Source organism: Polyodon spathula, chromosome 7, assembly GCF_017654505.1.
Source record: "Polyodon spathula isolate WHYD16114869_AA chromosome 7, ASM1765450v1, whole genome shotgun sequence".
Lineage (NCBI taxonomy): Eukaryota > Metazoa > Chordata > Actinopteri > Acipenseriformes > Polyodontidae > Polyodon > Polyodon spathula.
Window position 1 is genome coordinate 26,996,155 of NC_054540.1, and position 17,285 is coordinate 27,013,439.

Sequence of the window (17,285 nt, forward strand, 5' to 3'; positions counted from 1 at the left end):
AAAAAAAATGTACCGGGTCAGCCTTAGTGTAAATGGGTTGCTGCAGTTAATCTAATTTCAGAACATTCAGGGAACATCTGAGATCTGCACATGAAGCACAAGGGTTCAACAAGACCTCACCATAGGTTTGCAATCACTGCTTTAAGAATATATGGAAAAAAGATGATCTTACATGTCACAGTCTTTTAGAAATAATTTAGTACAAGAGGCTTTCCATCACCTTTGTCTCAAGGGCAATTAGCTGAATGGGATATTGAGAATGATCCAAAGCCAGGTCTCGTATGAAAAATAAATCCATTCGGGAAAACACATTATCAGCGAGGTTGAGCTAAATATTCTTTGTTCAGGGCTTCAATCTGATGTGACTGTGATGTATGTCCTTTTCTGTTTTATTGCAAGTAAAACTGGACAGGATAATGTTGACTAGACTGAAATGATGTTTTCCGGTGAAGTATTCATGTGATAAACGCACAATGAATATCCTATGAATACCAGTTTGAAATTAATAATAATCATAAGGATAACACTTTGAACTGCTAAAAAAATAACGACTTTGAACCATGACTCCATACCAATATACCGCCTGATGGTAATACATGGTAGGTGCCACAATCTGTTTACAAACTACAATGGCATGGATTGACTGTTCACATAGCAATACAGTACAAAATACTGTTGTATTTAGGACACAGTGCACAAATTATAATGTATAGTCCACCTGTGCAAAGGCTTCTAAGTGGGATAATTATTTGCTATGTAACAGTGAAAGTCAATGTTGGTGACACTAATAAATTAGTCTTATTTACCTTGTGTCTCACTGAAGCACAGCCTTGGCACCTTTAGCATTACAAAGTAGTAGCTACAGCTGGTGACAAAGCCAATTAGACCTTATTCTTAGCAAGCTGACCAAGCTTTCACTGGTGTAAAGGTTAGATAGACAGATATTGGACACTTGGAATAGACTCCTGTGGCAAAGTGGCTGGTGAGTGGGGAACAAGTGTTGCGGTGATGTAGTCCAGAAGTGAAAGGCAGACAATCTTAATCCTTTGAAAAAGTGCTTTTTGTATTCCAGGTCTGGTGACCGTTTTAAATAATAAATCCCCGGCAATACATAACAATGTGTAATGCACAGGGATAACAAAACAGGGCACAGCCCCGAACAAAAATGAACACACGGTCACCAGTCCTGGGTGAGTGCAAACATGCTTGTGGCGAGTGTAGACACAGGTATTTCGTGACGGTTTTGTGCAGTGGTGATCCGGATCGTGCTGACCCTCTGCAACAGCTCTGGATTTGTGGGTTAGCTGTCTAGTGGTGCAAAACACAGTCAATTACAGGACAGACAAAAAACAATACACAACACGTTTTTCTCTTTCTGCACGAGAGCTCCTCTCTCGGTCCTTCTCTCTCCTGAGCCTTTACCCAAACGAAGGAAAAGATCAGCGTTACCCTGGCCCCTATATGTAATCCTGCATGACATCTTGGTAAACGGTTGCAGCTGCCTTATTACTTGCAACTTACTCTTGTACCTTTCAGGTCAATACGGTCTTACAACAGTCTCGCTTTTTTCCAGGCTGACCGACTTCCCGGCCCCAGAAACTAACTGTCAGGCCAGCCCTTCCAGATAGTTATAGATAGATCCTCCCGTTCTTTAGCGCCCTCACAGATTGGGAGGGAGCTTTACCACCAGAACTCATTATCTTTCTGACACAGCTCCTCTGTATGTTCATTCATCATCAAGGCCATAATCCTAACTGCTAGTAAAAACAGAGATTTTTGCTTTTAATTGTCTAAAATATCTATTCTGTTCCTAATTGAGCACCATCTTTATTTTGCAGTATCTGTACAGTATATATCTAAAAGATCATGCAAAATGTAAACGTGACACAAGTACATACAGACAACCTCCTCCTTATATCCCCAGATTCCGATATAGATTCATCTCAGTTGGATTAGCAGCTCTAAGTATATGTACAATATAAGGAACACCCTGCACATAAATGGACAGCAGCTGAGAACTGGCAGCTCTCTTGTGACTAGTTCAGAAGACATGCTGCTCTTTAAAATTGAACAATTTAAAAAAAATCAACACTTGAAATTCCAATTGAAGATCTTTATTTTTAGAAGATATTGCTAAGGACTCATAATAGCATATTTCAGTAAATACAGGGTTCAACTGAAACCTTGTACGCCTGCATTGTATGTTTTATCCTACTCTCTCATTAAAGCCAAAATAATGATGAAACTCAAATGATAGTAGTGGTTAGCCACAGCATTAAACAGTTGGGGACGAGGGTCGGTCTATTTAACAGATATAAAATTGATCTACAGTAGGCACTGTACCTGCATTGTTTAAGGGTGCTTTGTGTAGCAGGCATATGCAAACCAGCATCACTTAACAGTGTATTAAGTCTCTTCAGCACATTTTCTTTTCTTATAGAAAAAAAAACTCCAAGGAAGACCATATTTTAATCTGCTGACGTTTAGATTAAATTAATCTTGATCTGCCAGGAAATTACACTGGAGGTTGCCCTGCCCAAGACAGAAAGTCAAGCTGATTTAAACCTGGACTGGCTGATCTGGCCAAGGGAGGAGTGAGAAGTTCCAGCTATGCTCTTCAAACCAGTCCCTCTGGAATAATAGATTGCAGCGCTGTCATCTTATCAGTAGAGTAATGATGCATTGCAGGCAGACATGCCTCTGCCACGCTATCCAGGTCTGCCCAAATCGGCAGTTCTCAATCCAGTTAAAGCTGAGGAATGAGCCTGACCAATGACAGCCCGAGTCTAATACACAGCGCAGTCAGTAACTCTGACCATCTTCATAGAAAGGTTGTAATTAAAAGTTGCACTATGGGGTTTAGCTTTAATACATGTGAATGGGGTCAGCTGATCTGGAGTTTTCCCTTAACACTCCAAATGTTAAGAGTCATTCTGTCAATGTTCTACTCTGTCTCAGTCTTTTAACTGCAGATCACTGATCAGGTAGCAACATGTATTTTTTTCCTCACTGACTAAAATTATTACCTAACCTCAATGCCAACAGCTTCCTGAAGCTTTATCTATCTATCTATCTATCTATATATATATATATATATATATATATATATATATATATATATATATATATATATATATATATATATATATATATATATATATATATATATATATATATATATATATATATATATATATATATATATAGAATATATCACATATCTATCTATATATATATATATATATATAATATATATATAAACTCCTTTCCATGAGTATGCATTTAGTAAAATCCAAACTTTTATCACAGGTTAAGCAGAATTGTATTCTAAATGGAATGGAAAGATGTCAGTAAGTGGTACTTCACTTAAAACTCAGCAGAACAGTTTTATGTCAATGAAGTATTTCAGTTTGTAATTTCCCAGGAGGATTGCTCCTCTACCTAGCTCGGTACTTTCTTTTACAGACAATTAGAGCATGAATTGTCCATTTGTCCAAGGTTAATAGCCTGTTAAAATCCTGTAATAGCCTGAAGTTTGTGCTGATTACCATTTTGTGAGTTTGTAAGTAACACAGATTTGTCCTGCAAACCCAGATAAGCTTTGAGGTTTACAGTCAAAGGCTGCTAAAAAGAGCAATTTGGTCTAGATACAAAATATCAGTTGACCAATGTATTCTTCTTGGTGTTTGATTTACATTTTCTCATTTTCTGTTTTGGTCACCGCATCCTTGTGACTTTCAAACTCAGAAGTTTAAAGCAGCCCTGTGACCTCAATATAGGGAGGAAGACTGGTTGACAATCCTCCAGTGTATACTGTCTGAGAATTCTGACAAGCTCAGCTAACCCAGTAGAGCTCTTCTTTAAGACATTGCAAGTAAGAATCTAAACAGCTGCCATGGGCTGAAGAAGCTCCCTGCAGCTGCCCAAAGCACATGATGCATGGCAAGTTTGCAGTACAAACGATTCATCATAAAGCAGTTACGATGACAGTGTGTTGTATGGAATAGTAATGGACTCAGACTAATTGGTTCAGTTACTGAAAGGATATGGACAACAGCACTGCAATTCCAAGGCCATTAACCATCCAGCCTTGGCCATCCTTTACCTTCAGTAAAGACGGACAGTGTTATAGTGACCTCAAGTCCCTATCCAGCCACCTCTTTTGTTCAATGCAGGTGGGCTGATTTAGAAAAAGATTATGATAAAAAAAGCATAAATGTGAGATTTACTAGATATAGAAACTCTAATAAAGGTCACATTTGTATATTTATAATATGTACATAAAAACTACAAACCATCAGTTAAAATAGCATGGAATACATAGTCTCAAGTTTTTATTAATGAAAAAGATATTGTTGCTGCTCGAAACAAAATTGGCTTTAATATTTAGCAAAGCCATTTTTAGGGTTCATTACACATTTAAGACAGTGAACAAAATGAACTTGGTACAGAGGAATTTAGGGAGTTCTCTTTAAAATGTGCATTGGTTTCAGCAAAAGAAGCAGCTCAGTACACTACTGGGACTGTGAACATGTTGTGAATGCAAAACTACACAATGGAATAAACATTACCAAGAGAGCTCAGACTTGATGAATTTTAACAACATTTTTTTCAGTTTTTTGGGTATCAGCATTTTTCCTAGTGTAACATCAAAACACAAAGTAAAGGGGTTATGGGCAATAAAAGCCCTCATATCATCTAATTAGAGACAAATACTCAGTTATGCTACAGCTATCCACTGTGATTTTCGTTTTGTTTAGTTTGAATTGAAATTCTGTACCTAAAACAAGTTCAAAACAATTACTGTGGGTCAAACTATCTGTACTGCTCTTGATAAAATCAGTATTTGTTTAATTCCATGAGGTATTTGATAACAATGGTATATCTAATCACGGGCAGCAAACTACTCACTTAGTTAATTATAGTATTCCACATTTCAAACATAACACTTAGAAAAAGATTTGCGATTTCAGTTTAACATTTCACATTTGCACTTTTTGTCTGTGTAAGTCGTATTTCAAACTCAAACTCCAAGGAACTCACAACAACATTCCCACATTATGAGAGACAAACATTAACTGCTTGAACTAAGCATAACAAAAGAGCAGAAACCAAATCCAAATTACCAAGTTAACAGTCAATTGAATCTCATTAAATTGAACAAGTATCAATTAGGAAGAAATGTTTTAAGTGACATAAACAACTGTGCCTAACAGTACTTGAAACAGTGAATTAGATTTAGTGATTCAACAATTGTTGTTGTTTATCCCTTGCAGATTTGATTGTGGTTAGAGGAGTTTTTACAGTACTAAGTTTGCAGACACCTTAAATAAAAGCTGGTCTTACAATGAAGCCCAGAAATAAGGAAAATCAGTGGCATTTGTCCCACGGTGGCCCCTTGCAAAGCATGCTTCTGGGGCCCCTACTCTCTATTCTTACCAGTAATACTATGCTACAATAACATGACTTTCAAAGAAACTCTACTAAATGTATTGCATTTTACTACAGCAACTGCAAAAAAAGTTAGAAATGAGCCTTTTGTGCTTTAGCAGCAGCAAAGTCTGGAATTATAGCTGAAAAAAACAGTTTTTGGCAAATCTGGTGGGCGATCGATACCTGCCCTAGTCCGATCAAACGCTCATGCAACACTGTAGAAAGTTAATTGATTTTGATTAGTTTCATGTTCAGAAAAGGACATCGCTCCCTTGACGCTACTGTAACAGGCACATATGCAAGGCAATACCGAGGTTAAGATACAGGTCTAGCAAATTTCCCTTGTAGATGTAGTTGAGCATCACAAGAGGCGAGGACGATACATCGGCTAGAAACACATTTATTTTCGTTTGTTACTAAGTTCATTCGTACACACACTCCTCAATTTTGAAGCACTGACGGCAACTTAATTTGTAGTGTGTCGAGTTCATTTTTAAATGTCTTACCGTCTTTAGTTTAAATTGTGGGTTACATGATTACTGGGCTCATACCGACAAACTTGTGCACAGCTAATAAGTAATTTATTCTAGTGATGACTTGAGGTGAATATAGGTTTTTTTTTTTTTTTTTTTTTTAATAGCAACTGAGCCACGACTGCCTCGGGCCCTACGGGTTGCTTATGCCTAAAACCGCTACTAAGGAAAATGTGTAAAATCAATTAGTTAAACATTATTCCAATTATAAGGAATCACCTTTGTCAGTTCTAATCAAAAAGTCATGGTGGTGAAAGTGGGACTGATCATGGGAAGATTTAAGGCAATCCAACTGCATAAAAACATAATTGAAACTAAGAGGCTTATGAAAAAAGATATGCGACAGCTTCTGACGCTTGTAGAACTGCTGCTTTGCTTAGTCAGATGTGTTTAATCGTCATGACATCCCTGTATTATGAGCTCTGAGATGATAATTGGATACAAGTTAATGATCGAATATTTTTTTTTTTTTTTTTTTTACGAATACATAAGTCTCAATTCTGTTTGTTGACTGGTAAAAATAGCACTAGTATTTTGTGTATATAGAGGATTAACAGTATGAAACTGTGATTGCAGCAGGGGCGGACTCAGGCTTCAAAACAACAAACAAAACTAATATCTTTATTAAAAATAAAGTTTCGTAGTAATCTGGTCTTTAGTCCCCATTGCTTTAATGCTCTTTTCACATATTTGCAAGTGGGAGTTAAACTGCTACAAACAGCAAAAAAAACTTCTGTCCTCGCAGCTCATCTGGCTTACCTTGTGAGTATAGCAGGATCTGCATCTCCAGCAGGACACAGGTGAACACCTGCACTAAGTTCTCCACCCCCAGAAGCTCAAAGACCTGCTTCAGTGAGTAGTCGGCGAGGGGCAGCTCACTGGGACTGGGTCTCTGGCAAACAATGGGCTCGTACACTCCATGGAACTTCAGGGAGCGGCCGGGGGGAGGCAGGGGCACCTCATACAGGATGTTGTGGATGTAGCTCTCCAGGGGGAGGGGCGGTGGCTGCTGGGAGCTGACGGCCCGGTGCAGCTGGGTGAGGAACTTGCGGCAGGCCTGCATGAACGGCAGTGGTGTGATGAGGCAGAGGGCCTTGGAGACGTAGAGGGTATCGCGGCTCATATCGTAGGAGCTGCAGCAGTGGAGCTTGTTGAGAGAGGTGGCATCGCCTTCATCCAAGCTGCTGGCCAGGGAGTCCATGCTGCAGGAAGACGAGGCACAAACGCTGCCCGAGTGTTCAGCGTGGTGCATCTGGTACAGCGTCTGCATGGCTGTGCAGATCTGCTTGCTGGTTACCTCCTCGTAAAACGTCAGCACAAAGCCATACGTGCGTGAGCCATCTTCCCGGGTTATGAGGTACGAGTGGAACTGCGGCTCACGGTTGTCCACCTGGGTCCGGAAGGAGAGGCCTTTGGGCATGCAGAGCTGCAGACAAGAACAGAGTTATACCGTTACTGACACAAAGAACTGTGGTTTTCTGGAAGCGTCGTTTAGGATATCAGATGTTCCTAGAAGCTGTCCTGTTTCAATAAAAAAAAAAAAAAAAAAAAAGCTTTATGGAAAATGAAACTGAAGGACACTTTGCTTAAATATATATATGAATGACATGTATAAAATAAACTATCAAGAGTGGATTTGCATAAGGTGTAAAAGGTGCTTTTTAAAAGTAATGACAGACTCATGCTGATTGTAGCATTATCACACAACCCCACAGAATCTTTTTTTCTATGATTTTTTTTAATAATGTCATCCTAGACAGCCTCCTTAAATCATAATTACCATCCAGTAGTCAGATATAATAAACATCTTTGTTGCAAGTTTAACCATCTGTGCACAACACAAGTAAATATTCAGCCAGAGAGTCCTGCATTATCTGGCCAGTTGACTGCACTGAACTCCAAGGACCACCATTGATCATGTGCCTAAGGAGTCCAGACAGAGACTTTCAGAGTTCAGTAACTTGGCTTAATAACATTGCTTAGGCAGGTGAAAAAAGGCAGTTAGCTTGCAGCAGGAATGGAGTGCGTTATTAGCCAGACTGCTATGCAATGCCAGTCTAATTTCCAATTTATAAAAAAATTACAGTAAAGGGACATCAATATGAATTGTTAATAATATTGTGTGCAGGTCTATCATCTATATTGTGGGGGACAGAAGCAATGTTGTGTTTGTTAACACCCTGATGTAAAGTAAGATTGAGTTCCTGATGAGGATAAACTAGATTATGTTATTCCACTGGTACATAATGGGTCTTGCACAGGCTGGAGGATTAGCTCAAGATACCAGTCTGCAGGGCTGCTGTAGGGAGTTAATGACACTAATCCCCAGCTGTGCCAAAAGAGAGATGGGATTCAAACAGATACTATGCATATGCACTCTGCTTCTGAGCTGGGAGGACTACTATACCACCTGTGAAGTCTGGAATCTGAGATTAACCAAAAGAGCAGATTCCTCCATATATCCCCCAGAGCCCAAACTTTACACAACCTGTGCCAGAATATGACCTAATCTCCAAATTATGACATACATGTGTGGAATAATGTCCTTCAAGTTCCTGTTTCTAAGTGGGATATCACCCCAGCCTGGGAATAATAAGATAGAAGCATGGGGGCTTTAAAATGTTCATCATCCAGAACTTCAAAACACTCAAGTTCTGACGTAAAACTTAAAGGAAACTAAGTTAACATGTTGGCCAGTGTCTTCTTTAATATGGCTGTCAATTAACTGGTACTGATAAGTAGTTTATGGCTACTCCAGACCCATTTCTCCCACTAGAGGTCACTTTGAAACAGATCTTGGATAAATAAACTCAACCCAAGAAAAACCTCTCCAAACGGAGCAGTGAATCCGATGGCACCTATTCAAATCACTAAACCATTTGAATACACTTGAAAGGGAGAAGACTTCTCTTTCATGAAAGTATAGAATTGCTTTGCAGTAAGGCAGTTGAAGATTTTATTTCCACAGCCTCTAGGGGTGGTGGTTAGGCTTATTGCTTTTACTCTACAACTGTTGTTTCACAATAAAAATTCTCTTGCCTCTTCAAAGTGTTGAGCAGGTTGTGGAAACAAAGGAGAAAAATTCCCATTTTAATGAATCAAGATTTCAGGTTGTAACACGGCAATCCAGGAGGTAACAATCGGAATAGAAGAGCTCTGTAGCTGATTTCAGTAAAATGCTGCCACATATACTTCAAACGACCCCTCTTATAATATATATATTGTGCTTGAATAAGCCAGTAATATCATTCTGCTGACAGAAGTATTCCCATCTGCCTGAAAGGCACACTTGTGGCAATCAGTCTCAAGAGGGGTGCAGTAAACAAATTCAATATGGTCCAGTGCAAAATGAAATGTGATTGCATTGCTGTGCAGCTGGAAAATCATGCAATTTCATTAATCTTTTTTTCTGAAAGTTTTCCCCAATTCCAATTTAGTTTATGAGAATACACTCTCATAATAATCTACGGCTGTTTTGCCCGTTGTTGGCGAGTGAGTTGAGATAGAAAAAAAAGCAATTATCCAAAGCCTTTTATCCTAATCCCTACAGGACCATTAACATATTTTATATATACATATATATATATATTTTTTTTTTAGAAATTTAGTAGTCGCCAATTTTTTTTAATTAATTTTTTTATTTTTTAAAAATCATTTTCTCCCAATTTAGAATAGCCAATTTAGAACACAATTATTTTTAGGCTCAGCTCAGCGCTACCACCCCCGCGCTGACTAGGGAGCGGCGAAGATGAACACACACTGTCCTCTGAAGCGCGTGCCATCAGCCGACCGCTTCTTTACACACTTCAGGCTCACCATGCAGCCACCTCACAGCTACAGTGTCGGAGGACAATGCAACTCTGGGCAGCTTATAGGTAAGCCCGCAGGCGCCCGGCCAGACTACAGGGGTCGCTGGTGCGCGGAAGACATTGTGGAATCGAACCCCCGACGTCCAGGTTATAGGGCGCATCCTGCACTCCACGCGGAGCACCTTTACCGGATGCGCCACTCGGATATTTTAACTGTAACCAAGACGGGACCAATGATGGTGTGTTGCTATACATATGGCCCATCAGTGAGATTATGGTAAGAGGTAAGAGGATGAATGATGCACAGTAGGGGTTGTTTTATGTAGGTACACATGCACAGATTACCACTCAAAAGGCTTTAACCTATGTAGTTAAAAAAAAAGTGTCCAATAAATACATTTCTATTAGTTGTTTGCTAATAGCATGTAGGAATGTGGTGTGATAAATGCTCACTTTTGTGAGTTTATCCTATTTTTACCATGCTTTAAATAATATATTATCTGATACAACATATGAAGCATGCAAATGCAAGGAAAAAAACATGACGTTATATATTGCACTGTACTGTATTACGCTATGCTAAGTGCAGACTACAAAGCAGTTACTACCATACCCATGTTTATTGCCTATACTGTAATAGCATTGTTTGGGTATGCGCCAAAGCTGACAGGAAGGATTCCACCTGTGAGTCAGCTCAGAAATGAAACATAGTGCCTGCAGTTTTTTTTTCCCCACTTACATTTTATTTTACTGAAGGGAAAAATAAAGTATCTTTATTGGTAGATCACCACTCCTGCCATCCAATGCAGTTCAAGCAGACAAGTGCTGGGGGGAGAAAACTAGTACTAAAAGTATCCACTTCTGTGCCTTTTATCCCAAATCAAAACAGTACGACAGCTTTTGCCACCACGTGAACACAGGTCAATTTTCACACAACAGACTGTTTCAATTGTTTTAATTTCCTCATGTGTATATTGCTCTCAAGAACAGGTAGAGAGCTGCCTGGGTAAGCAGAGAACCTGAGTGAATAATTTAGTTTCTCTGAAACATCCACTGAGTCACTGAGGCTAGAATGGAAAAAATGACCTCAGCTCACTTTCCATTTCAGCATAAAGACAATCCACTTATTCTATTTACCGTGTATGATAGATTTTGAGCAGTTTTTGTGCAAAATATTCATTCATTTTTAGATTTAACCACATTTAAGATGAAAAAAACAAAAAAAAAAACAAAACACAAAAAACCACCACAGGCAAAGCAATGAGTGCTCAGGGAAGCAGAGGTTTAAATACAGCAGCGGCTTACATTCGGCAATGTTGCTCAATATAAGCTGCTTATGATTTCAAAGCATTCAGTTGTGCTAAATAGCAGGCCTTTCTTAAAGGAATACTTTCTACCCTCTGAATCTGCAAAATATTTAAATTGTAATCATTTTACATATGGCTATTATGTGTTCCTAATAAATTACTGTTTCAGCACTCAGGGATGGTATGTTTAATAAAGCAGTGACAGTGACAATTTGACCTTTAGGGCAGTCTCTGACCAAAAGCCTGAAACAGTGAGTTAAATAAGGCTTAAATATTTAATATCACCCTTGTGGTCATTTTTATATTGGCCTTGAATTCAAACTCTCTCAGGATGCCCTAAACAGTAAAATATGTTGTGGTGAGTTTAATTAACGTACCAACTACCAGGATCCATAAGAGCAGGAACAGTAAGAAATGATGATTAAGAACATACACCACAGATAACCGACATATTAAGAAATATATATATGCAATTCAAAGGGATTAATTAATTTCTTTAATAGGCTCTATCTTGTGCTTATTCCAACAGCCTTCTAATATGATAAGAGAATCTCCTGTTAGTTGTCACTGACGCCTCTTACAAAGTGAGCAAAGCGCATCAAAATAATTTTAAAAACTCATGTATGGATGAAATAATAGTGAAAAATCTTAATCCTTACTGTCACTTACCATATTAACAGCATCTTGGTCAAAGGGGTTCCATTCAACAGTCTCTGGGAAATGCGCTAAAACTTTGGACTTGAATGTTCTTCTCAGAGGGCTCTGTTCAAAGTTTTCCCCTACAAGGAAAGACGAAATCAATCAATCATTCATTCTAATCAGTCATGGATGGACTGACAAATCTGTCAATATCCCCACACAGACCAAAACATTTTGCTTCAAACCTACCATCCAGAGTGCCTGGATTAGTACCCCAGTTTATTTTATATTTTTTTCCCCTCCAGCTATGGACCCTTTATGAGAGTGTGTCACCTACTCACCCTCCAATACACCAAAGCACAGAGTACACAGATGCAAACAGACAGACAATTCACTTAGCAGAGGTTACTGTGCTGATATCTTTCAAACAGTCCAGCCCCTGGGTGAGAGGGGATAACAGTTCTTCACAGTGCCTCCAGCTGGCCCTGGTGAAAGGAACAGAGCCTGACAGTTCTGGAGTGGAGTGGCCAAGCACTGGAATGCAATGTGACCAGTGGCAAAACACAATGAAGGCCCAGAGAACAAAATGACATCATGCCAAGACAAAGACAGATTGGCTCTGTGAAAGCACTGTGCTTGCAAATTCCACAAGTTCCAGTCCATGACTCATGGGCTATTTCATTTTTCTTTTCCAGTACTTTACCTACCCGCCCCCCGTCCCCCCCCAGATGAGTTATGCCAACTGTATGCCCCAATGTTCCACGAATCAGGGTTACCTGTAAACACAAGTGAGGAAGAAGAAAGCAAGCAATTCCCTTGACAGTCTTTCACTGAGAGTAAAGAGTTCTGAAGGGAAACTTGTCATGCATTGCATCGCAAATGCCCCTTTTTGGGGGTGGCCCCTTTTTCCTTTCGCTCAGCTTAGGGAGACCTCAATGGCAAATGCTGACACCGAGGAATTTGCTCTGTAGAGCATGGAGCTAAAGTGCACAGTCACTCACCACACTGTACCGCACTTGAATGTGTTCTCCCTTTGTAAATCATCTGATGTCAATAGCTTTTAATGAACAAAAAAAAGCATCTAGAGAGACACGAGATATGATAAGATGGGGTTCCAGATAAGTCGTTTTATTTTGCCTTTGTAAAATAGGCAGGTAAAAAGCAACAAAACCCTAAATGGATTTCTGTGTATTAACATTGTTGTTAAGTAATAATAAGCATTTGGGCTAAGAAACATCCTTATTTTACATACATTCATTCACAGTCTTTGTTTGAAAACAGATTTTGGCCTTGCCCCTTATTTTTATAAATGTATACATTAAACTGAGTAAAGAGACAAAAGGTTTCATTATAGAGCATTGTTACTGTGTTCAGTAACTTTGTTTCACCAAGCTAATGCATTGTGCATGGTCTTCAGTGACATGGTGTTCTACATTAATTCCCTTCTCTAATGGCTTTCACATCTACTGAGAGCAAGTGTCACCCATTAAGTGAACTGATGAAGATTTTTCATTGCACGCGACGGTGCGTATTATAAACTGAGTGAATTGTTTTGTTGATTATTTTGTTGCATCAAAGTACTGGATCTGTGCTTGTATGCATGTATTGTCTGAGCTAGAATGCAGCCACTTGTCCGGATTAAATAAACTTGCAGGTTTTGTGTCTGGAAAGGACTGAAGGGAATGCTTGTAACTTTTCAATCAGACTTTCTATAATGGTTTAGTACATAAAGTACATACAGTAGTACATGACAAAGCATTGGTTTGCTTTCAAGAAGGAATGGGAGAAAGAGTTTTGAATCCCTGTCACAACCTATGTGTATGGGTGTGTGTCTCTAATGCAATAGATTAGCTCTGCTCTGAACATTGATTCAGTAAAATTTTATCTCGAGATAAAATACTTACAAATTCACTTACAGATACATTGCAACTATATCATGAAATTGCATTGATGTGAATGCTGAATTTTATATAGTGTAATAGTGTACTAAATTGTTTTAAATTGGGGGGGGGGGGGGGGGGGGTGAGGAACTGGACACAGTACACTAAAATAGAAGCTTTAGAAAGCTTTGTGGTAAGATCTGAGAAATCAATATTATGCAGACCAAACAACACAATAATTAACTAGGCTAATAATTAATTGATATTGAGTAACAGACTAATCAGAATTCCCTTCAAATCCTTATGGAGTTCGTCATATAATTAAAATCATTCTTCAGGTGAAGAATAATTTTGTCATTAACTGTTAACAAAAACCCCTGCTAATAACATTAAAATCTATTTAAAAAAGGACATTGTTCAACACTCCGGGAAAGCATTTTGAATCATTTTCAATTTACAAATTAGCCTGCAAAGTGATTTTCAGATTTTTTTTTTCCTCCAATCAAAACAGTCAGTATGAAAATGACTTTAATGATGAAACGCTATAGGAGTATCCCGTCAGACCTTTAAAAAAAACATTGAGATTTTTTTTTTTCTACGATTCCTGGAGAGATTCTTCAAAGTGAAATTGTTTGTCGCCCCCCCCCCCCCGGGATACGTACTGTATCAGATCAGTATTCAAATGGCTTGTGGTATCCTCTCAGAATGCAATCTCCATTCCTATGAGGTCCTGTTCATTGGCTGTAGCAACACACTATTTACATTTCACAGTGTTTAAAAATCATTAGGAGCTTTTCAAACCACCATGTATCATACAGGAGTAATGCAGCTCCAATTCAATGTACACTACTAGAGCTAATACAGTGCCAAATTAGAGCCTCAATGTTTTTTTTTTTTTTTTTTTACACTTAAGCTCCTGCGACAGGGTTGGATTCATAACAGTTAAAAGAAATCAATCCTTCCCACAGGATGTTTTTCCTGTTCAATCTGACTTGTCCACTGTATTGTAGGCCTACAGTAAAACCCCAGAGATGTCCTCTATTGCAGCCTAGCAGAAACATCAGTTCATCTGCATGTGTACTGAACATACCTTTGATTTCACTGCTACACGTCTAATTATTTATCTATGTGAAGTATGGTTGTTTTTTTTTTTTCATTTAAAGTCAGTGGAAATCCCAATTGTGAGACCTCAGCTGTTTTCAGTTCCTGTTTGATTACACTATGGTTCCAACAATCAATTTCCAGCAGCTGCAATGTAGTCTCCATTCGTTTTCTCCTTGGCTTTATTTCAAAAGATTAAATAACACACATATTTCCCCAGGACTTTAATACTGGGAGGAAGTTTTGAAAGAATGACAGATTGTCTTTAAACTAGCTAGAACACAATACTAACAAGGTCAACACCATTGAGCACACAGTACATGGGAAAGAAGCATGTAAGTTTGGGAAGAAGCACAGTGAATAATGGAAGCAGCAAAGAATACAAGGAAAAGGGATTGCTAGGGAACAAGTCTGCCAATCAGCTGCAGTGTTAAGACCCAACACCCTGAGAAAACCTCCTTCACCAATCAGATCTCCATGCAGAAAGGAAACAACAAATTCATTTCAAGTTAAGGAATCGTATGTTACTTAAGACAAAAGTTTTTTTTCATTCTTTCTCTGGCAGACCTACATTAATATGTGTCACACCACCTACTCACTATTCGGGGTGAACTCATACTTCCACTGGCTTTAATCCATTATTCAAGAACATGTCTAAATTAATTAAATCTAAATCCTTGGGATTTTGTACATCCCTTTGAACAAATATGTTCCGAAACTTTATAATAAACACTTTTTAATCTTCTATTTATTACTATTATTGTTGGACATGAAAAATCTATGATACCACTATCAGTATTCAAGATAACTTATGATATATCTACAGCAACCTCTTTGAAAATCGTTTAACTAAATGTAGTTGCTAAGCTTGTGGTCGGTGTCGGCTCATAATATTGAAAAAGCAAGGTTTACAACACTCAACCTACATTATGTAAGAGCTTTAAAACTCAACACCATAAGCTGCTTTTGGGACAAAGTAAGCAAGAGAGGGCCTATAATTACATCTATCTAATGAAAAAAAAAAAAGTACAATACCTAAACATAAACATGCACTTCTAGGCACCTGGACCACACACATACAGTAGATATGCCAGAGGTAATACAGGGAGCACTATAGATTAGAAGATGTAATAACACAGGGAGGCAGGATTGAGAGTTGGCAGCTGCTTTTCATTTTTACCTGAGTTTGCAGCATCTTGGCTCCTGCCATGACGATCTGCTTCTAGCCATTGGTATAATGCTACGTAAAACACAAACAGAAACAAACAGGGTGTGTCAACCAAACAAAAAACACAATGAACATGGAGCAACACAAATAAATGACACGACAATGTGAAGCATGTGACATGAATAGGATGTCTGCATGATCCTAGAATAGTATTGAAGCATGGTCAGACCTTGCTAATAAGGAATCATACAGAGTTTCCCTCTGGATTACTGCATTGGTTGTTGCAGTGTTAAAAAGCGTGGTAATCATATCAAAATAAAGGCTAGTACTATTGGACCCTGTCTTGTTAGAATGTACAGATTGTAATCTCTGGGCACACCAGCCCACAGATGTAAACAATGTAGATGCACCAAACTCCAAGGCAAAATTTGAAAATACCTTAAGACATTATGAACCCTGACTGCAATTCAGATGTATCCAAGCACATTTCTGAACTTGCACAAACCAATTCTGTGCACAGATTCAACTCATGTGAGACAGCAAAGGCCTAGTTTACTTTACTTTACAGAGGCCATCCATAGTGTGTCATAGATCTCTGTCACTGAACATCACGTCTAAGGAGCCTAAAGTCCTATTTAGTTTTGAGATGTGCAAAGTTAAATCTAAAACTGTCTCAATGGTACTCTGTGTTAAAAACAAACACAGTAAAACTGGTAGACTAGGGGTTAAATATGGAGAAGACTTTGAAAACCGGATACACACGCACAACTGCATTATCATGAATGCTTTGAATTGGACACTACAGTATGTAGAATTTACAACACCCTCTTTACTGTACAGCTACATAATACCGTATGACTGTATACAATCCTTCTTAATCATTTTGAAAACCAACATGCACGTAAATATTCATTACATTTCCCCCATAAACGTTATTACACACTTTTTATTTTTATGCTACAAAATAATTAATAGAGCTCAATAATTTCAGCAAAAACAGCTACAAGTCACAGACAAGCACTTGGAGTGCTGATATTTCAAATTACACAATGTTTGTTTTGTACTACTTTACTGGTACTTTTTATATTTTTGAAGAACAAAAAAGCCCACCTCCACTTGCAACAGTCATTATCAGTTTACCGCCGAGTCTCACTTTCAATGAAATTCAATTACTTTTATTAAAATGGGCGGGTGGCCTATATTTTTACATTTCAGGCTACTTACAGTGCCTTACCTTCTCATGGATGCAGGCAAATATTCATAACACTGTTAAATAAACCTGGTCTTTCAGGCACTCCAGTGTCTGACATAGATTATTTCATCAGTATTGCTCTGAATACACATTGCAGAAAATACAGCACTTTTTAATAAGTCAGTTTTGAACAGTGTACTGTACTACAATATGAGGAGTAATG

The 17,285-nt window shown here is 38.4% G+C and overlaps 1 protein-coding gene across 6 annotated transcripts in view; it reads right to left on the reverse strand.

The window, feature by feature from the left end:
- Positions 1-17,285, reverse strand: part of LOC121318457 (DENN domain-containing protein 5B-like) — an 80,343-nt gene that overhangs the window by 32,344 nt on the left and 30,714 nt on the right. For 3 of the 6 annotated variants that reach the window (XM_041255159.1, XM_041255158.1, XM_041255164.1), the window contains exons 2-4: positions 15,883-15,942; positions 11,752-11,861; positions 6,726-7,392 (exon numbers count right to left, since the gene is read on the reverse strand). In XM_041255159.1, the coding sequence (XP_041111093.1) occupies positions 6,726-7,392; positions 11,752-11,861; positions 15,883-15,942 (837 nt within the window). Of the gene's footprint in view, positions 1-6,725; positions 7,393-11,751; positions 11,862-12,062; positions 12,173-15,882; positions 15,943-17,285 lie in introns of those variants that run through there. The other 3 variants (XM_041255161.1, XM_041255160.1, XM_041255162.1) reach the window with 2 other exon arrangements.